The sequence below is a fragment of the Sitophilus oryzae genome, unplaced genomic scaffold, assembly GCF_002938485.1.
Source record: "Sitophilus oryzae breed Bouriz unplaced genomic scaffold, Soryzae_2.0 scaffold_771_pilon_pilon, whole genome shotgun sequence".
NCBI lineage: Eukaryota > Metazoa > Arthropoda > Insecta > Coleoptera > Curculionidae > Sitophilus > Sitophilus oryzae.
This window is the reverse complement of record NW_022147386.1, coordinates 738,112-760,307: the sequence shown is the minus strand read 5'-3', so window position 1 is coordinate 760,307 and position 22,196 is coordinate 738,112. Positions and strand designations below refer to the sequence as shown.

The 22,196-nt window shown below is 31.4% G+C and overlaps 1 protein-coding gene across 3 annotated transcripts in view; it reads right to left on the bottom strand.

Annotated features, from left to right (window-relative positions):
* Positions 1-22,196, bottom strand: part of LOC115888485 (NADPH oxidase 5-like) — a 160,919-nt gene that overhangs the window by 14,709 nt on the left and 124,014 nt on the right. For all 3 annotated transcript variants that reach the window (XR_004051274.1, XM_030908229.1, XM_030908230.1), the window contains exons 3-10: positions 8,377-8,471; positions 6,151-6,262; positions 5,999-6,096; positions 5,615-5,735; positions 5,354-5,504; positions 3,048-3,258; positions 1,304-1,533; positions 1,061-1,249 (exon numbers count right to left, since the gene is read on the bottom strand). Coding sequence is in view for 2 of the 3 variants with exons in the window: in XM_030908229.1 (XP_030764089.1) it covers positions 1,061-1,249; positions 1,304-1,533; positions 3,048-3,258; positions 5,354-5,504; positions 5,615-5,735; positions 5,999-6,096; positions 6,151-6,262; positions 8,377-8,471 (1,207 nt within the window). In the remaining variant the exon portion in view is untranslated. The remainder of the gene's footprint in view (positions 1-1,060; positions 1,250-1,303; positions 1,534-3,047; positions 3,259-5,353; positions 5,505-5,614; positions 5,736-5,998; positions 6,097-6,150; positions 6,263-8,376; positions 8,472-22,196) is intronic.

Below are 22,196 nucleotides of genomic sequence, written 5' to 3'. Positions count from 1 at the left end.
TTTCTTATGAATATGCTGTGCATTAACAATGAAACAATATACAACATTCATAAAATTCATCAATTTAAAATATTTCACGGCAGACTCAATTCTTGAAATTTTGTTGTTACAAACTATTTTTTAATGAAATAATATAAATTATAACATACAATATACAACTATTAATTTCCAATAAAAATTGCATATTGTTTTATTAGGAGTAAAAATGATACTTTTCGCGGCGAGGCTGTATGTTTGACTGACAAGACACAAAAAGTAGGCACATTTTTACTCCGAACAGAACATGGTATTGTTCATTTTGTTCAAAGTCAAATAACCTTTTAAACAATTTCAAATGTCACAGATAATTTAATTTTTGTCAAAGTATTAATTTTTGCAATATGATTGACAATATAAAAAAGTCATTTTAACACCTAGGCATAAAAGTAAAGCACGTTTACGCCTAAGCGTGCCTAAGCATAAAAGTACGAAAATATATTATTAAACTGACATAAAGTGCCAAATTCAACGAGTGTAGTTTCTCGACATACATAATAATTACTTACAAGATATTACATTTAATTCTTTTTATATTATTTGCAACGCTTGAAATTGTTTAAAAAATTGTTCGTGACATTTGAAAAAATAGCATGTCCTATTCAGAGTAAAAATGCCGTTTTGTGCTTCGCCTGTAACGTACAGCCTCGCCACAAAAGGTATCATATTTACTTCTAATAAAACAATATTATACTATTTGTATGTGCTTTACTTTTATACCTATGCGTTAAAATTAACTTTTTATATAGTCAATCATCAACTTTTATGACGTTTCAGAAAAATTGTATATTTTTTTAAGTAGTATAGTAAAATGATACTATTTGTGGCGAGGCACAAAAAGTCAGTTTAATAATATATTTTCGTACTTTTGTGCTTAGACGTAAAAGTGCTTTACTTTTATGCCTAGGCATTACAATATATTTATATGGTTATGAATTGACTTAAAAATAACTTCATAAATTAAATAAATAATTGGTCATTGTACAGACAGATTAAAAATCTGTGTTTTATATTTGAAACTTACTAAAATTAAAGGTGTGCATCACTGAATGCCAAAAACTGAAAGCAAATATTAACCATCCAGTGAGTTTATGAAAATAAATGTGTTGGTCCAATGGTAAAAATGCTCCATATCCTCGCGTCCTTAAAAATGTAATACACCGACGTAACATTAACACTAATATAAACATACAGTCAAAATTAAGACATTGCCCTACAAAAGACAAGTTTATTATCATCGTAAAGGAACATAATAATGTATATGTACCGCAAGCTCTTGCAAATATTGTAAACCAATTGCTTTCTCTGTATTGGATTGCTCTGGACACAAATAAAGCAAAATTTACTAAGAGAAATCCAAACAAGAAGCTCAAATAAACCAAATTATTCCTGATGTATGGTATGGTGAAATAGTAAGGTCGGTATGATACTATTTTTCTGAGTAATGACGTTGATGGCTTGGTTGTTGCAGCAGGTGGTACTAACCAACGATCAATGCTGTAAAATATAATATTAATATTTTTTAATACCGGAATATAATTAACTTGACATAAGAAGTCTAAGTTAATACCTACATACCGGGTGGTCCATTAGTACGAGGTTATAAACCATGCAACATTTATATTATTATTTTTTGTATCTTTGTCGACAACGACAATATTGGACTTCCTAGCACCAATGCACCACTCTTTATGTAACGATGAGGGCGGCGGCCTTGGTCTTGGTCTTAGATGCTGAGTGATCTCTAACGTAACAAATATAGGAGTTATATAGGCAAGGATATGTCTTAGCGCCTCTCCTATTCAACATATTCATGGTAGCCCTATCTATTATTGTGGACAGCAAACTGCAGGAAATAGGAATGGGTATTAGACACAGGTACGACGGTGGCCTGTTCAATATAAAAAGACTCAGAGCAAAAACACGTATAAAATTCATTACAGAACTTCAATACGCTGAGGACTGTGCTCTAGTTGCAAAAATGTTACAGCAATTACAAGAAATCTTGAACGACGTACACATATGAGTATACCTGGGCATACGAGGCTTTGAACCTTAAGCAGAACATCGAGAAAACTAAAATTATGTGCACTCCCCCGGAAAATCATAACAATGTTATAAAAGTCGGAGAAGAACTATTGTAATATTTAGCGGAATTCAATTACCTCGGCAGTTTGATTTCGAAAAAGGAAAAATTCATTTCTCATTCATTTTCATTAATCTTCTCTGAAATTCAGGACATAATTAGCAGCGCCTCAAGAGCATTCCTGTAATTAAAATACAATGTTTTCTACAATCATGACTTGAGCACAAAAATGAATCTTGCAGCGTACCGAGCAATAATAACCTGGGTGCCGTACCGCCGCATCGGCACATAAACGCATTAAACAAGTTGCAACAGACATACCTTAGACAACTCTTAGAATCAAATGGTTCCACCATGTCTCAAACGTATCGGTCCTTGAAAAAGCGAGAGCGCTGATAAGTCATGACTACTACTAAGTCCCGCTTAAGATGAGCTTGTAGACAGTAAGAGGAAACCGGGGGACAACTCAAAAGGTACAAGGATATTTTTACAAAAACTTAAAAGGGATAAGCATGCAGAATCAGTGGGAAGAAGCAGCGCACAATAGAACGCAATGGAGAAGAATTGTAAACTCAGTAACAGCGACAACCAAAAAGTAAAGAAGCAACTAAGTAATGAGATTTTTAATTGTCCGGAGTGCGGAAGAGAGATAACATCACATATCGGAATTTTCAGTCACAGACAAGTCCATGAAAGAAAAAACCTGCGTAACCATCTTCTGATGCTTGTTGGTTCTATTTGAGATTGGTTCTACTCAAAATCTAGCAAAAAGTGCTAGAGTGCTAAGACTTGAAAGAGTCTTACGGCAATACCATGACCAAGGGAGACTTAGTTTGGTTCTGCATTTGCACATCACTATACATAAGTCCAATTTAGATAAGCTAGTTAGCTTATCTAAATAAGTAGGTACTTATTATAATATTACCTGATGGACAAATTTTCCAATAAACCACCATGTTTTTCCAATTGATTTTTTAGTGCTTCATAAGTGATGGCTCCTCTGTTGTTAGTGTCTGCGTCTTCGAACATGGCGACTGTTAAATCTTCAATTTGTTCTTCACTAAATTCCATTCCATTTTCTTCCATGCAAGCTCTCATTACATGCTGTAGTTCTTTGTGTTGAATAAGACCGTCACCTTGAGGAGAAGAATTCACTGATAAATTTGATAATATTAAAAGAAATATAATATTAAAATAATTATTAGAAATTTTAGAATAGAAGGTGCCCGGTGGCGCAGAGGTACAGGCTCTCGTCTACCAGTCTCAAGGTAGTGGGTTCGAATCTTAAACCCGGCATTTCATCAGCCGACTATTTTTATTAAAATAAAAATAGTTTGGGTACCTAGGTCGACTCAGCCTTAAATGAATACTTGGGATTTATAATCCTGAGGTAATAATAGGCGGTTGAAGTGTAGTGCTAGCCACATTACCTTCCTTGTATACCGAACGGTTCTAGCATGGCAAGCTGTACCTTGCTATTCCTAACCTAAACAACGCGTTAAACGCTATATACGGAAACTAATATTATTATTATATTAAAAATTATCAAAACGAATTTATGTAGGAACATCAGAAAAGTATACCGGGTGCGTCTCAAAAGTGGCTCACCCCCTATAACTTTTTTATTTTTTCAGATAAAAAAACGAGATTTGGTATGTTAGTATATGACATAAATTAGGATTGATTGGTGAATTCAATTGTTTTTGGTCACTTCCTGTTTCACCGGAAATTACTAAAACTTTTGATTTTTAAATGACACCCTCGGTATTTTTTTACTTTTTTCGATAGAAAATGACATTCTGAATAGAATGACGTATCATATGTCAACTTTTGACATTCTCGCTTAATAAAAAATTGTATTTTAAAATTCAATCTAGAGTGCCACGGCTATGTTAAAAACACTAATTCTTGATCAAGGAGCCTTGGAAAAATAGATTTGATTGTCTAATGTTTTTGTGTCTTTTCCTGGCCAGCTGAAAAATGCTCAAATCATATTTTTAATCATATCTCAATTTTTTCAAATGGAACGAGGGTGGCTCATTAGCATATTTAGAAAAAGCATTTTTTTACGAATAATTTGATACCACACCCTTGGCATTTCGAGTCAAATTTTCGTGCAATGGGAACTCTCCGAGGTTTGTATTCTATTTTATTTCCTACTAATATCATTAGTTAAAATATAGGAATAATATCGTATTTTGAAAATGAAAAATTGTAATTATATAAATTCGTCATGCGTCATCTCTTTTTCTTCCAGCCTTTTTGGTTTATTTTAACCAGCCTTTTTAGATTATTTCAAACATGAGCGATCATATTTTAATATACAATAATTGAAGTGACGGAATGATGAACGACGCACGGACGCAGATGCGTATGAACTCAACTTAAGATTTCTGAAACTTGTAAAACTCTTGTCAGATTAAAGGTTATTATTTGTGTCAAATTATAACAAATATCCAGTGTTTTGGAAAATTATAAATATTTGTGAGATACTTTTGCATTTTGGTTTGTGTTAATACGTGTTTTGTGTTTTTTAAAGTTAAGTGGATGAAAAATCGTGGGGAAAGTAAGTCTAGATCCAGAGAGTTGTATTAACCACTAAAAAAAGTGGATACCGTCTCGTATATGGTACTAAAAACTGGAGTAGTTGTAAAATAAATACATTACAAGATAGGTATATAATAATATCCTTTAGTACTGTAGACATAAGATCAATACTTACTGGTTAAAAAAAATAAGATTAAAGTTATTCAATCGACTTTTAAGAAATAAAATTCAGTAAGCGTTTTTAAATTATTGAAATCGTAATTAATAAAATATTTTGTTTTGCTTATTTTGTGATTTATTTATTCCTGCGCAATATTAAAACGTTTTTATTTGTAAAATATAATAATAAATGGCGGGAAGCTTATGAAAGTTTGAAAGTAAGGAACAGCTATTTTTTATAGATTTTTTGTAAAACCAAACCAAACACACTCCTTTTTCTATTATATATATAACACACCTAAAACCTAAAATATATTATTTTAAATAAAATATCTGGATTAGATCTTTTCAGTTTTATAGTGCCACTAAAATTTAAAAAAAAATATATTTATTTCCTGCCTTGCATTCCAATTGTACCCAACTTATTTCTTTGTAAAATAAATAAATTAATTTAAAATTAAAATAACGAATGGACGGGTTTTGTCGTTGGGCGGATTTTACATGCTGTATTAATGGATTACTTACCATCAATATCATAGACTTTAAATAAAAACCGTATTTTGTCTTCAGGAGTCTGTCCAGCAAACTGGTGCATCGCATCTAGAAATTCTTGCAGCGATATCGATCCAGAATTGTCCTTATCGAATATTTGGAACACCCTTTCAGTAAAAAAGGGCTTGAAAAATGAGATAATAATAACAATAGCTTAAAAATGTAGGAAGATCTGCATTAATTATTAATAATTGTTATTGTTTATGATGGTATAAAATAGAAAAAATGACTTACGTTTTTCGATATAACAATTTTTTGGAAATCCTCCCTGCAGATTTCTTTGCCATTGCATACCGTCTGTCGAAAAAGTTGTTCTAATCGGTTTAAATTGTTCTGGTCTATACCTGTTCGTGGTCTAAAATTATAATAAAGAAGATAACTTTGTGAAAGTCAAAATTTTACTAATTCTAGAACTCATAAATTAAAAAAAATAAACATTTTATTTAATAACATTTCACTAATTGATTACTATACAGTGTGGTCCTAACCAAAGGTCCTAACTGTATTCCGGAGACTTCGATAGTATGCTACTATCTGCAGAATATGCTGCCGAAGTTTTCGGAATACAATTCGAACCACCCTGTATAATAAAGAATTGGGTTTTAATTTTATTCATACCTTGTATTGGTTACTGTTGCTAAAAACTCCATAATTTTTTCTGACGTTGCCGTTCCAGTATTATCTTCGTCGATCAATCTGAATAATTTATCACTTATCTAAAAGAAAGTCTATATTTACGATACTGTTCTTCTAAAAACGTTTAGTCTTACCCCTTTTGCATTAAAGATTTGATAGAAATGATGAGGTTTTATAACATCATCTCCACATAAACAGAAAGCAACGCTTTCTAGTTGTTCTACAAAGTCTATTTGTTTCTCGTTCCTGTAAAAATAAAATAAGTTAGTTATCCTATAATTATGGGTACCTATATCATTTGTAATTTAAAGTAGATTTTTTTCTTTGGTATTCTGTATATATTATACAGGGTGTTTGGATGTGAACGTGGGCTATCGCTAAAAGCTAAAGTCGCACTGCTAAAAGCACTTGGAAGACAATTTATTTATTATACAGGCTGAGTTTTCTACGATGTTTTCTATGGGTATCTCGAAACTACTGGAGATAGAGAGTCGGTTAAAGGGGGAAAGAACTACAGTTTTGTGGGGTCACCAAACTGCAATTCTTTCCCCATTTAACCGACTCTCTATCTCCAGTAGCTTCCGATATACACATAGAGAAAATCGTAGGAAACTCACCCTGTATATAGCTATGGAACAAAGCAGAATTGGGCCTATATTGATATGAAAAATAAATCTTATTTTTACGTGAGGAATCTCCCCACGAGAGACGGCACATGTCTTTTGAAACACCCTGTATGATTTCATCTAACTTTTGTTAGTAAAGTAAAAATTTATATGCTCTATATTTTATCTAACTGTTAAAATTATATTGAATGACATCTTTGTAAATAATACATTTTTCAAATATAAAAAGAATAATTAAAATATTAATTTTAGTATACCGGGTGCGTCAAAAGTGGCTTACCTCTATAACTTTAATTCTTTCAGATAAAAAAACGATATTAATATGTTAGAATATGCCATAAATTAGGATTGATTGACGTATTCAATTGTTTTCGGTCACTTCTTGTTTCACCGGAATTGACTACAACTTTTAATTTTTAACGGCATTCTCGGTATTGTTTACTTTATTCGATAGAAAATGACACTCTGAATCGAATGACATATAATATGTCAACTTTTGACATATTCGCTCAAAAACAAATTGTATTTTAAATTTTAATCTAGAGTGCCATGGCTATCTTATTAACACTAATTTTTATAAACTTGGAAAAATAGAATTGATCGTCTAATGTTTTTAGTATCTTGTTCTGGCCGGTTAAAAGATGCCCAAATCGTATTTTTAATCATATCTCAATTTTTCAAATGGAAATGGAAATTGTGACTCATTAGCATATTCGGAAAAAGCATTTTTTATGAATAATTAGATACCAAACACTTGGTATTTCGAGTCAAATTGCCGTTATGTTACAATTTCAAATAAACCATATGCGAAAATATCAAAAGTTGACATATGATATGTCATTATATTTAGAGTGTCATTTTCTATCGAAGAAAGTAAAAAAATACCGAGGGTGTCATTTAAAAGCCAAAAGTTTTAAGCCGGAGTCTCATGCATCCGAAATCCGATGGTACGACATCCGAAATTTGAAGTTATCGTGTGAAATAAAAAAAGCCTGTCACATACATCCGAAAGTTCGTTCCGAAATTTGACAGTTTTAACATTTTTCTGCTGCGCTGAATAGAGATTCATGTCATGTTTTATTGGAGAAACACTTATAAAAATAACTTCCTCGCCAAATATCCCGAAATTGCCCACTTCCCACTAAACTTGTTTTTAAAAACAAATGTTTTCAAAAAAAGTGAGGTTAAAAAACACACGATATCCTACAAAAGTTAAACAAAATTTAACTTTATACGACGTCGGATGATTAGTTAAAATTATCGGATAAAAATTGTTGTCAAAATATTTCGACCAATAGGAGCACCGTCGGATCGTCGTGTCATCGGATTTCGGATGCATGAGACTCCGGCTTTAGTTATTTCCGGTAAAACCGGAAGTGACTGAAAATAATTGAATATGCCCAATCAATTCTAATTTATATCATATACTAATATACCAAATCTCGTTGTTTTATCTGAAAAAAATTAAAAAGTTATAGGGGTTAGCCACTTCTGAGACGTACCCGGTATTATATATTTTTCTTTAAACTTTAACCAATAATAATAAAATTAAGCTTGAATTTCTGTACCATTCAAAGAAACCTACATACTCGCCTAGATAGTTGATATATTTAACGTTATAAGGAGACATGTTACAGACAGCTAAATAAAAAGATTTATTCTAAATATGGATTTCATCAAGCATTCCAAAAATGACTATCTATAAATTTATCTACACTTTAACAAGCAACTTACACCATACGCTGCTTCAGGAATTCTATCCAATGTTCCTGGGTGAGATTCTGAGTCCTGTCCTGGTCGAATAACTTGAATAGCAGCTCGGATAAATCCTGCAAGAAGGAATTAAGAATATTTTAATAGCAGAGTTTAAATCAGGCATGAGAACATACTGAGGGCGAGTGTAAACAGATCGTGGTATTTTTTGTCCCTTGTCACCGTGTGATAATTCTATATTTTACCATATACAAGGGTCAGGTAAAAATTTATTATTAACCTGGGTATATCGATAAGTTCTGTAGTTATTAAGATTTAATCTTATACCTTTTCTGCTAAAACTTAAATCCAGCCAAAGGTTTAAATTTGGATTAGAATAGACTTTTTTCTTTGATATACTCAGATGCAAAAAAAAACGCAACTGAATTTTTTTTCGTCAAATTTATTTGGTTATTTTTTTTATTTTTAGCCCGGTTTGAGTATACAGGGTTAATCAAAGGGTTGTTTTTTTACCTTAAATTTAAAACACATTGTGCAATAACTTCGTTAGACTTCGTAACTATTGTCGTAATGTCATATCGATACTGATTAGAACTCTATATTAATAAATAATAAGTATACTAAAATATTATTAATACGTTAAAGCGTAGTGATAGAGGCTTTGTTTTAATAAATATTAGTAGCACTAACGGAACTAAAGATATTAAAAAAATTACTGTAATATATCTAAGTGTAAAAAAAACCTGGATCAGGGAAAAGCAGATAAAAATAAAATAAGAAGATTTTTAAGAATATTTTTTTATGTGAAACGTGTTTTTCCACATCAGATTTTAGTCAAATAATCCAAGAAGTTCATTTTAAGGTAACATAAGTTTCATTTTCTAAGAAAAATCGTGTGTCAGGAAAGTTCACCGAAGCCCAATAGGCGTCACAGATCGCAGTGCTTCCATCAGAGGACGGCCCCTTATTATTGAAAAAAAGTGTAGGAAAAAAATTAAAAAAACTCTAATACTTTGTACCCTCCGGCTGCTATAACTATCTGTAGATGTCGGTTTATACTGTTAAGCTATTTTTCTTCAAGAACCAAGCGAATATTCATAATTTCGGCCATCTTCAACAAGACCAATGATTTTTGCACAATCTTCGACACTAAGAACCATATTCAATGGTACACAAAAATAATCACCAAGGCCACCTCATTATGAAGAATAACATCAATAAGTAACAATAATTGAAAAAATTGCAAAATGTTTGTGGCAAGTTCATTTTGCTCTTAAAAATGAACCAAGACATGTGTTGCCATGAGTCAAAAGCAAAATATTCAGAGAAATGGTTATGACCGAAAAATAGTGTTTCTCACAAAATTATTGCCTAGGGTGTTTTAAACATAGGGTAAAAAACAACTCTTCGATTAACCCTGTATCAGGGAAAAGCAGATAAAAATAAAATAAGAAGATTTTTAAGAATATTTTTTTATGTGAAACGTGTTTTTCCACATCAGATTTTAGTCAAATAATCCAAGAAGTTCATTTTAAGGTAACATAAGTTTCATTTTCTAAGAAAAATCGTGTGTCAGGAAAGTTCACCGAAGCCCAATAGGCGTCACAGATCGCAGTGCTTCCATCAGAGGACGGCCCCTTATTATTGAAAAAAAGTGTAGGAAAAAAATTAAAAAAAACTCTAATACTTTGTACCCTCCGGCTGCTATAACTATCTGTAGATGTCGGTTTATACTGTTAAGCTATTTTTCTTCAAGAACCAAGCGAATATTCATAATTTCGGCCATCTTCAACAAGACCAATGATTTTTGCACAATCTTCGACACTAAGAACCATATTCAATGGTACACAAAAATAATCACCAAGGCCACCTCATTATGAAGAATAACATCAATAAGTAACAATAATTGAAAAAATTGCAAAATGTTTGTGGCAAGTTCATTTTGCTCTTAAAAATGAACCAAGACATGTGTTGCCATGAGTCAAAAGCAAAATATTCAGAGAAATGGTTATGACCGAAAAATAGTGTTTCTCACAAAATTATTGCCTAGGGTGTTTTAAACATCGGGTAAAAACAACTCTTCGATTAACCCTGTATCAGGGAAAAGCAGATAAAAATAAAATAAGAAGATTTTTTAAGAATATTTTTTTATGTGAAACGTGTTTTTCCACATCAGATTTTAGTCAAATAATCCAAGAAGTTCATTTTAAGGTAACATAAGTTTCATTTCTAAGAAAAATCGTGTGTCAGGAAAGTTCACCGAAGCCCAATAGGCGTCACAGATCGCAGTGCTTCCATCAGAGGACGGCCCCTTATTATTGAAAAAGTGTAGGAAAAAATTAAAAAAACTCTAATACTTTGTACCCTCCGGCTGCTATAACTATCTGTAGATGTCGGTTTATACTGTTAAGCTATTTTTCTTCAAGAACCAAGCGAATATTCATAATTTCGGCCATCTTCAACAAGACCAATGATTTTTGCACAATCTTCGACACTAAGAACCATATTCAATGGTACACAAAAATAATCACCAAGGCCACCTCATTATGAAGAATAACATCAATAAGTAACAATAATTGAAAAAAATTGCAAAATGTTTGTGGCAAGTTCATTTTGCTCTTAAAAATGAACCAAGACATGTGTTGCCATGAGTCAAAAGCAAAATATTCAGAGAAATGGTTATGACCGAAAAATAGTGTTTCTCACAAAATTATTGCCTAGGGTGTTTTAAACATAGGGTAAAAAACAACTCTTCGATTAACCCTGTATATACAATAAGTCAAATAATAAAGTTTATAATGAACTGAGTTTACGAATTAAAGTTGATATATTAATATATACTTTGCTAAAAAATCAAGGAAATAGGACTAAAAATAAAAATATATAAAATTTTAAACTTGACCAAATTTTTTTCCGTTGCGTTTTTTTGCATCTGAGTCTAGTTTGTTAATGTTTCTGGATCCTTGTAAGAATCCCAAATTTTAATATGTATGAACATTATATATATGCAGGATTAAAAAGTAAATTTAAACTTGTAAAAAATATTGGAGAACTTTGTAATATAAAACAGTGCAATGACTTTTAAGAAGACATGTTATGATGGTTAAAAGAGTTAGTACAATAATATTAGCTTACCTCAAGGTAAAATAATTATCGTCTGTCTATGTTTAATTTCCGTTCAACATTTTTTAATTCGATATCTTAAAAAAGAACCGTCTGGTAAACAAAAAATCACGCTATAATAACTCGGGATCACGAGGATATTATATAAATACACATACGTATCATTACCAATGAAGACATTAAAATCCCATTTGTATGCCGTAAAATCCATTTCCACCATAATTAAAATGCTTATCTTTGAGGAACTATGTTGGGAAGAATGTAGTTCTTGCACGAAGCATTCGAATTTATATTTCTTTAATTAATATATGAAAGATAGCAGTGGTGCTAAAACGAAGGAGTAATGGGAAAGATTTGGTGATATGGTTTCGTTATAGGAGTTTTTGCAGAGTATAAGTTCTGTGTAATAAATTGAAGAATGTAATAAAGAAGATAACAGTGGCAATCATGGACGTGACCTAGGTGAAAGTATTTCCTACGTTTATCTTTCGAAGAGTTTAAAATTAAATCGATTTGAAACAGTTATATTAGTTTATTTTATTACGTTCCTCTTAAGCTACCGCCATACCGAAAGCTACATCTAGGAACATTATGTTTATGTTGCTTGTTCCTGGAACTTGTTTATGAATGTTGCCAAAAGTTTATTTAAGTTCCTCATTGTTTACGGTTGCAGCAATAAAAGTTTCTATAAGTTGCTTGCTTCCATATTTAGCGGCAAAGATCAAAGGAAATATAGAAACATTGATAAACATTTTATTTTCCTCGATGGTATTTTTATAGTGTGGCCAGATTGTTGCTTGTTTCCAGAACCCGAAACTTGTGTCGTGAAGCCGTCGCATCGTTGTCCAAATCTTCAGTTGTATGATAATAAAAACAAACATGCCTTTTAAACGGACAACAGAAAATATGATCCTGAAGAACTGATATAATAGCATCACAGACTTCGGGTACAATTAAGGAAATTGCTTGTTTGGAAATTAGAAATAAGTACATCAGAGAAGTAGGTATATGAATCTCCTGTTGCGAGAAACCGAAGTTACGAAACATTTACAAGAATGAATTACCTTGGTGTGGAAAAAATGTTTACGGAACTTTTGCTGTTGTTTCAGTTTTCATAAACAGGTTGAGACAATCTGCAACAAAATGTTGCTCTGTGTTTCTTTGGTGTGGACGTAGCTTTATATTACGGTAAATAAATTAAGCGGTTTGATTGATATTTTGGGATTTAAATTAATCAGCACTAACAACAGTTGTCTAATTATTTACCAATATAAGTACTTTTTTTAGAAGATTTAAGCAGTTTATCAGGTCACAACAAGACATTAATCTCTTAAGCCTATCCCTTATCTTTAAGGAAAACAATTTTGTTAGATGATGTACCCAAGAAATTCTTCTTCCTGGACCTCTTCTGCCGAAGAGATGTATTCATTTTAGAAAAGATCAGGGCATACATGATTATATTTCTCAAATGCATTGTTTCATTTCTCTAACCCTATCCCTAAAACTATCCTCATGCGGATTTAGAAGAAGAATAAAATTGTGTGTTCTCCTTTCTTGAATTATAACGGGTTATAACTCATCATACAGTTTTAGGGCTTTGACAAAAGCCAGTATCCCCAGGGGCCAGATCTCCATCTTCGACATCAGCCGTAACCAAAATTACCTAGGCATTCTTTGACCAACTTGGAATTGATGGTTACTGCGTTATTGAACGCTTTTATTACAACAAACAAATTTAGAAGTAAATTTGAGATAGGGTTTTTAAAATATGATGCAAGTTACATTTAACGTTCTAGTTTCAGAGTGTACAGGGTGTCACATTTTCGTGTGTTTCTCGTTTATGGGATGAGCTACAAAGATGCTATTTTCACTTTGCTACTTTTTATGGAACTAAAGATGCTACACATAGATTTGTCCTAGCCCTCTTAGTTCCTGAAATACAGGGCGAATTTGAAATTGTTTTGATGCGCATAGCATGACACGCCGTGTTGCCATGCTATGTTTTATTTACTAAAACTTTGGCTAAAAACAATATAACTAGAGATGGTGGTAAAAATTTGGAGTGAATTTAACTTTATTAATGTGTGCTTGCTTATATTTTTCTTACCTCCAATGATAACAGAATAAATCGAAGGAATAAGTGAGAGTCAAAGAAATCTCGCATTATCTTATAAAAGGTATTTTTTTAAAACTAAAAGAATTTCGGATTTTCACTATCTTTATTTATTTTGGCTTACACAACGTTTCGGACCAAACCAAACCAAACCAAAAATAAACAAAGATAATGAAGTACGAAATTCTTTTAGTTTTCATGCTGAATCATTGTCTACCTACATACATTAAAAGTAAGATAATTTTTATAGCGTGAAAAATATTGCAATTTTTATAATGCTATATCTCAATTTTTCTCAAATGCATCACCTATTATTTTTCCTTTAGATGCAAAAATAGAAAACAAATATTTTTTTTGTATATAGAGTTCTCGTATTTTTTAACGGTTTTGTATCCTAATAATTTTGTTTAATATAACCTTTTCCAAATATGGAAATATGGCCCTTTCAACAGTAAATTTTCATCAAAGCCACCTCATCATTTTTTTCTTATATCTTACTATTGAATGAGCTATACGAAATATCATACCGCAAATATCTTCAAACCGATATAAAATATAGGAATACTTTAAATATAAAAAAATGTTCGTTTTTTAATTTTGCATCTAAAAGAAAAATAATATACAGGGCGTTGTATGTAAAACAATTAGTTGAGATATAAGAAAATAAACATTGTAATGTTGGTCGCGCCATATATTATAGCGTGTATAAGATAACGTGAGTTTTCACTCGCTGTTTTATTCTGTTATAATTGGTGAATAGGACAATATAGTTGAGTATTAATTAAGTTGAATTCAGTTTTTAACCAAAGTTTTAATAAATTAAAAATAGCATGGCAACACCGCATAGTACTTCAAATGAAAATAGTGTACTACATGCAAAATTATATTATGTTGAATCCAATTCTGTACATAAAAGTGTGGGTTGCAATTTAAAAAAACTTACAACTTCATCCCTACTTTGTTGGGACCCCCTGTATACAACAAAATATTTTTGAGATATATGCACCTTGATGAACAGTATAACATTTTTATTAAACTTTTTTCATAATATATTTGTCAACAGCAACGATATTGGACATCCCCGCACTAATGCTAAACCACCCGGTATTTTACTATCCAAAATAACGATCTTTTTATCATCTCTTATTTTTACAGGATAAATGTTATGGTATTTTAAGAATCAATTAACTTATCTACAATTATCCCTATCAAAAACACATTCAGTGTTACCTACTACAGAAAGCTTTTAATAGTTATTGCAATTATAGCACTTTGCCTCTAGAGGGTAGTTATGTCAGACGTTCATTTAGATTACGGTTTAATTCCTCCATTTATGTCTTTTTATGGTACCGATTTCCTTTCGAGGTATATGTAGCAGTTAGTTTAAATCGCTAGATTTCCCTATTCTGGCCTTCTTTATTGCCATGTGTCCTTTAGGTTTATTTGGTCTTGGAAGACTGTTAAAGTTCTATTTATGCCTACAAGTTCTTATAACATGAAGATATACAGCTAGCCTGTACATACAAAAACTCTTCCTAATACATAATTATTAGGTTTAATCAAAATCAAAGTATCTAAGTATCTAGTATACTCATGGATATAAAACGGTTATTTTTTAATAGCTAAAAGCTGTAATTCATAATATGCCTATAAGTAGGTATTTTGTCTTATATCTGCTTAAATATTAGAACTAATATTCAACTTTAAATACGTTTTATACAAGGTATTTCGCCAAAATCATTTTTGTGTGCCATCTCCCATCTCTCATGGGGAGATTTCTCATGGTTCTGAGATTCCTCACCCCTGTTTTGTTTTACAGCTACAGGGGGTTAAAGTCTTCATTTTTTTCAATTTATTATATTTTTCTTCCAAGGGCTTTTAGCGATAGAAGCTAGAAGACTGATCTCAACCTTGTGGCACAAGAATATATAATAACAAGAAGGACAACTTAAATTCAGTCCCTTTGCATAGGCGTGCGGATTCTTTATTTATTTAAATGATTTAAAATAAACAGTGGATGGACATTTTATTTTAAATTATTAGTCGTAGTCGATTTTGTATTTATAGTGAACTAACGATGAAAAACTACACCGCACTAAATATTATATAACTAAGTATTTTTATAAATATTCATATATTTTTTAAATATTTTTAAGAAAAATCAAATATTTAGAAAATAGTTTTAAAAAAATATTTCATAAAATATATAAGTAATATTAAATACTTAAATATTAAAAGTCATTATTTACTAGAACTGAATATTTCCATGTTCTGACAAAAAAACTTTAGTTTTTTAGGCTAAAATAAAACAATACCTGCAAATAGAGAGATCACAATTACCTTTTACATATTTCCCCAAATAACAATCTTTCTGTCTTTTATTGTTTTAAAATTTCTATTGATATATTTTAATCTATAAAATAGCCTTACCCTACCGAAAAGCTTTATCAAATAGCCAATGGGAAAATGCTCACATGGGTGTAACAGACTTGTATTATTTTGACATGTATGTACAAAAGTTTTAATAAAATTGTTTTTTTGGAGACAAGACTTTCAAAATTTAATTGGAATATTACCTCCAATAAAGAAACACATTTTACAAAATCATCGCTGGACATATTTAAGTTGCCAAATAAATCTAAATTTGAATTTTGATATGCTTTGTAGTAGCTAAACAAAGATGTATCGTCCAAATTTTGATAAGATTTTGCATATTCTTCACAAATAGTACATGAATGTACAGATAATTTTTTATAGATAAATAATTTTTACAGTCTTTATAACTGCAAACATGACCCGCCTTTTTTATCTTTATCCATAGCTTAACACACACAAATTAAAATAATCAATCAAAAAAGCAAATAAAAACACAATAGATAACTTTTCTCGCAATCGCTACAACATTCACTACTGCACTGGCCGTTTCAAGTTAGAATTTCACGTTAGAAACCCTCCAAGGCTATACGGTCGCGGCGATGACATCAGTGAGTTATCCTTCTGGTTATTATTTATTCTTGTGCTTGTGGTACCTGAGGGTAATTCAATGTATTCTCGTCTCCCTTACTTCTGCAATGTAAGGTAATTCCCTTAATGCAAGTCTGCAAGTAATTCCCTTAATGTAAGGATATCGACCCGAGGGAGGAGGGTAATAGTCAGGTCCTCACAATAGAAATTGACCTCAAATCCGAGGAGGCAATAGAGAAAGAGAGATATATACTCTATTAGAGATTTGGGACAACACCGGTATCAGATCTAACGAAAGACCAAGTTAAAGAGGTGGAGAAAATGGAGACAGATCTTTCAGTCTCCATGTCAAGGGTACATCACCCGGAGATATACTCCTCGATTGCGAAAGGCACGGAGGACTAAAACCCGACCGTGAAATGGTCTCTACTACTCGGAGGATTAGCAGTTGTTGTCAGAGGAGAATGAGAAATACCCTGTCTTCCCTACAACAGAAAGATGACAAGTCTGCAAGTCTGCAAGTAATTCCCTTAATGTAAGGATATCGACCCGAGGGAGGAGGGTAATAGTCAGGTCCTCACAATAGAAATTGACCTCAAATCCGAGGAGGCAATAGAGAAAGAGATATATACTCTATTAGAGATTTGGGACAACACCGGTATCAGATCTAACGAAAGACCAAGTTAAAGAGGTGGAGAATATGGAGACAGATCCTTCAGTCTCCATGTCAAGGGTACATCAGCCGGAGATATACTCCTCGATTGCGAAAGACACGGAGGACTAAACCCCGACCGTGAAAGGGTCTCTCCTCCTCGGAGGATTAACAGTTGTTGTCAGAGGAGGATGAGAAATACCCTGTCTTCCCTACAACAGAAAGATGACCATGTACGTTGAGTGAACTCAAGAACTCAAAAATAAGAGAACTCAAGAAAGAGGGATACAACAGAACTTTAAGGTCCGGGGATTAACCCCCCTTCCAGTAATTCTACATATTTAGATATCGGGATGAATAAAAAAAACTACAGAGAAAAGATAAACTTTCATGATAAAATAGTTTATAAATTATTTATTACTATTAAAACATTCGACAGGGTGTTTCAAACTGTTGCAAAATATCAACAAATGTAATAAACAAATGGGAAGTTTAGGTTTTAATTTAAAAAAACTATATAAAATCACATTTTTAGTTCTTTTGTCCTGTTATAATAACCCATTATAAAAATGTTCTTTTACTCTATATCATCAACTCAAAAACTAATAAAAAAATGATTTAAACTTAAAAAATATATTTTTAGAGAACGTTTAGTAAAAAATATATGTTTGGCTATTAGCTTGTGGCTATAACCTGAATTACTATTATTAAGCATATCGTAACTAAATCTACACAAAATTACAATTTCGTGTTGTTTTTTTACCTTTAGCATTATACATAGCGTGTTTTTTATTTCACCTGCAATTTATTCTTGTCAAAGACTCAAACTTTCACAATTGCCATTTAGCAAAAAGCTAAAAGAGCCTTTACCAAAATCTTTATATTCGAGTACACTCAGATAAAAAAATGTTTATTTGTTCTTTGTTCAATTTTTTAATGACATTTTTATTTTAACTGGAATGAGGCAATATGATCAATATTTTAACAATGAACATTTAAGATTCAAAAAGCTCTCTACTTATAGGAGATGATGCAATCAGATTAATTAAACTAAAAATCTTAATGTTATAATTAAACATGTTAACAACAAAATAAGACGTAACACGTCCTAACTAACAATGGCTTTGTAATGGTATTAATAAGATAATAATTTTAAATTAAGGTTGCCATACAACAATAACAGTTGTTGCTATTTAACATAATAATATGAATAGAAATATTGAAGCGACCTCTCTGACATGCCTATGCTTCTACGCAAAAAGTTTCTAGTGGGCGTTGAAAAGATTTATATCCTTCAAGCAACATCTATATGCTAAATAGAGTTCTTATACTGTGTGTCGATATTTTGACATTCAATTGAAAGATCGCAGCGGTAATCGACTATAATTTAATGGTTAGAAAAAAAAATGTTGTTAATGTGCTGGCAATTGTACTGAATATTTTAATAATAAATTAGTTTTAATACAAGGCTTTTATAATATTCCATGTTTTTTTTTGAAAATATATGAAGATAGAGGATCCAGAGAAAAACATGATAAGCGCCATTTTACTAATTTTACAGGAGAGCACTGCACAACTGGTTACCCTGCAGATTTTATACATTTTTTAGGGACCAGTTAGACCTACTACACTCACCGACATAAAAAACGGGCATCTTAAAATTTTCATGTATTTTAAAGTTTTTTATATTGTGTTCTAGTTGACCGATTTTGATGATTTTTTAAGCAATTTGTAGCTAAATTATTTTACTTTTTCGCATATCTTTCTAAATTAAAAATGAAAGTTGTCATCTGTCGAGGAAAAACAAATCAATACGAGGAAAAACAAAACGATGATATTTTGGAGAAACTTTGAAACACCTTGTGGAGTACGTTATCCCCCAATATACAGGGTGGTCCGAATTGTATTACGGAAACTTCGGCAGCATATTTTGCAGATAAAAATAAGTAAAAAAGTTCGTATAAATGTATGTCCTAAAATACTTAGTTTCGGAGATACAGGGTGTAGAAGTTTCATTTTTATTTCGATTTTTTCCAAATAATCTCTAAAGAAACGTCAATATTTGGATGAAAATTGGTGGATGGGTGTTTTTTGGTGGATGGGTGTTTTTTGGTGGATGGGTGTTTTTTGACATGAGAAATTTGATTTTGATGTCAATATGACTCCCATTTGTAGGTGGTGCCACCTACATGTGTTTTAACTGTTATGAAGAGTAATAACTTTTCTTCGGTACCTGTATAAAACTACTGAGTTAAAAAATATACATTTGCGACTTTTTTTACATAAAAAAGGTCTCTTGGTAAAAATCGCTACGAGTAATGGTTCTCGAGATATTTGGAATCGAAATTCAATACCTGTCGTCATTGACATAAACTAAACATGTTGACTAAATAATAAATAGACTGACATCATAAATTTGAAATCCTTTTGTGTCAAAAGTTCAAAAGAAATTGTTTAATCATTATTTTTCGCAGAAAAACTTTATTATGATAATTATGATTAATTTAAAAAAATAAAAATGTATTATTTCAGTCAACCTAGATGATAACATAATTTTTAAATTCCTTGCTTTGTTAACACATTCCACAGGGTGTTTTAAACTTTCACCAAAATATCCACATTTTGTTTTCCTCCGTATAATTGGCAGATAAAAACTTTCATTTTTAATTTAGAGTGAAATAATTTAGCTACAAATTGCTTAAAAATAATCAAAATCGGCTAACTAGAACAAAATATATTAAACTTTAAAATACATCAATATTTTAAGGTGCCCGTTTTTCGTGCTGGTGAGTGTATAATGTTGTAAAATCCTAAAACTTAAAAATTGGCGCTTATCATATTTTTCCCCTGGACCATTCATAATATGGCATTTAACATTTAATGTTTCAAAACTTATATAGAGTTTTGTAATAAATTATTTCTATGAGATCACCCAACAAAGCTGTTATTTATTGATATCGTTTATAGATTGAGAAAATTCAATTAAAACTCTCAACCTCCCTTTCCCATATTCATTACAATCCAATCATCATCAATAATACTGCATGCTACACCTCGCCGGGAGTAAGTGATTCAATAATTAATTAATTCAACATTAATTACAGCTTTAGAACTTCGAAACGCCAACCTATATAATTATTTTTATTCAGAATACCGAAAATAAAAACCATAAAAGCCATTTGTACAGATATAAGTTAGGCATACTTCAAATTAATTGAATTATGTAATTAGTGATCATAGCGGAGAATATTGAAAGCAAGCCAAGTTGTTATAATTAATTACTAAGGTTTGTTTCTTTTTTACTAGAAGACCACCAACACCGATAATCTTCTTCTTTCTTCATACCTATTTATTCTCTTTTTTGTAACAGCTTGTTATGCTGGTGAAAGATTGGTCATGCTGAATTTAACAGTTTCTTTATGATTGGTTATTTTTTCTTTTCTAGTTGGTGCCTAACCAATTTAATAACTGGAACTGGACTAGCAAAAAACTTGTAAGCTAGACATGATCACGAAAAATCAATTTAAATAGCTCGGTATGTAGTAGAAACTTAATATTTGATATTATTTTTTTTTTGTTTTAGAAATACAGGTATTAAGTATTAATAGAAGATTTCAGAGAATGAAGGTAATAGAGAAACAAGTACAGAAATGATGAGTGATGAACTAAGAGAAGCCTCAGAAGAATGACACAAAAAATTATACACACAATTATATACATAGGTACCGTGTGGTGCATCGAAATACGGGACATAGGAAATTCCATGTAAATTTTGAAAAGGTCAAAATATTATCTCCCCAGATAATTTTATGCAAAATTTGTATTAGACTTTTCTGAAGAGGCGTTAAAGTTGTATTTTTGTCTAGAATTTCGTTTCATTTGGAATAGCCATTTAAAAGTTATTTTCAAAAATCTTCCTTCAAATTGTTAAAATTTATAATACGGCCCAGAGAAAGCTACAAATAAAATACCAGCAAAAATGTGATTGTGTCACTGTCAAATTTGATGTCACATTGTGTTTACAAAATTTTGAAAAACGGCATTAACGGCAAATTTGTTAAACGGCCATTTTGCTAGAAATAATATTCCCGCTCTGTAAGGTATCTTCGCAGCTCAGTCTCCGAAAAGCCTATACCGAATAAGTCAGCAATTTAAAGAATAAACCAGAGGTTTTAAACTAAAGGTATGGTATTAAGCACGTGGAAGTGTGAAGACAAAAGTCATTGTACAGGAAGAAAACAACAATGACTTGAATATTCTTCATGTTGAAGAATAAACATTGACTCCCGTCGATTGGCGATACCGAAGGAAAAGACCACAGGTTCTTGTGCCGAACGACTTGTTCCTGTAGAGCATACTCGAAAACCGTCTTTATGGGCATATTAAATACAAAAATTTAAATAAACTGAAAACGACATCTCTGTGGAATGCTAAAGATTTTCCCTTTAATAGCTTCGTATTGTGAGGCGTGAATTTTACAATCATTTGGGGTATTTTTTGGCTGTGAATGGAAGATTTTGTAGACATTTTATTAATTAGTATAATTTAATAAAGTTTCATTAGTTATATTTCTTTTATTTCATAAATTATTGTGGATGTATATGGTATGAGCGAGGTCTGCGAGGGTTCGAGTGATGAACAGCAAACAGGTCATACATCGCGAATACTACTGTTCAATTTGCGAAGTTTAAGTCTTTCATCACATATTGTCATTCTCTCTCTTATCCATGTTAATCACATGAAATAGAAATTTTGTGTCAAAAACGTAAATCCATTATATTTCTTACATCATACGATTATTTTTTTCGTTTTACATACGGATCACCTGTATATCAGATCATTACGTATAAAGAATCGTACTTCCTTGTCTAATGTGCATGAGCAGAAAAAGGCAAACATCATATTTATTGTATTACCCGCCGAAATCGAACAAAAGAATATCGCCGATTGTCAACCTATGTTGTCAACGTTGTCGTTAAATTTTAACGA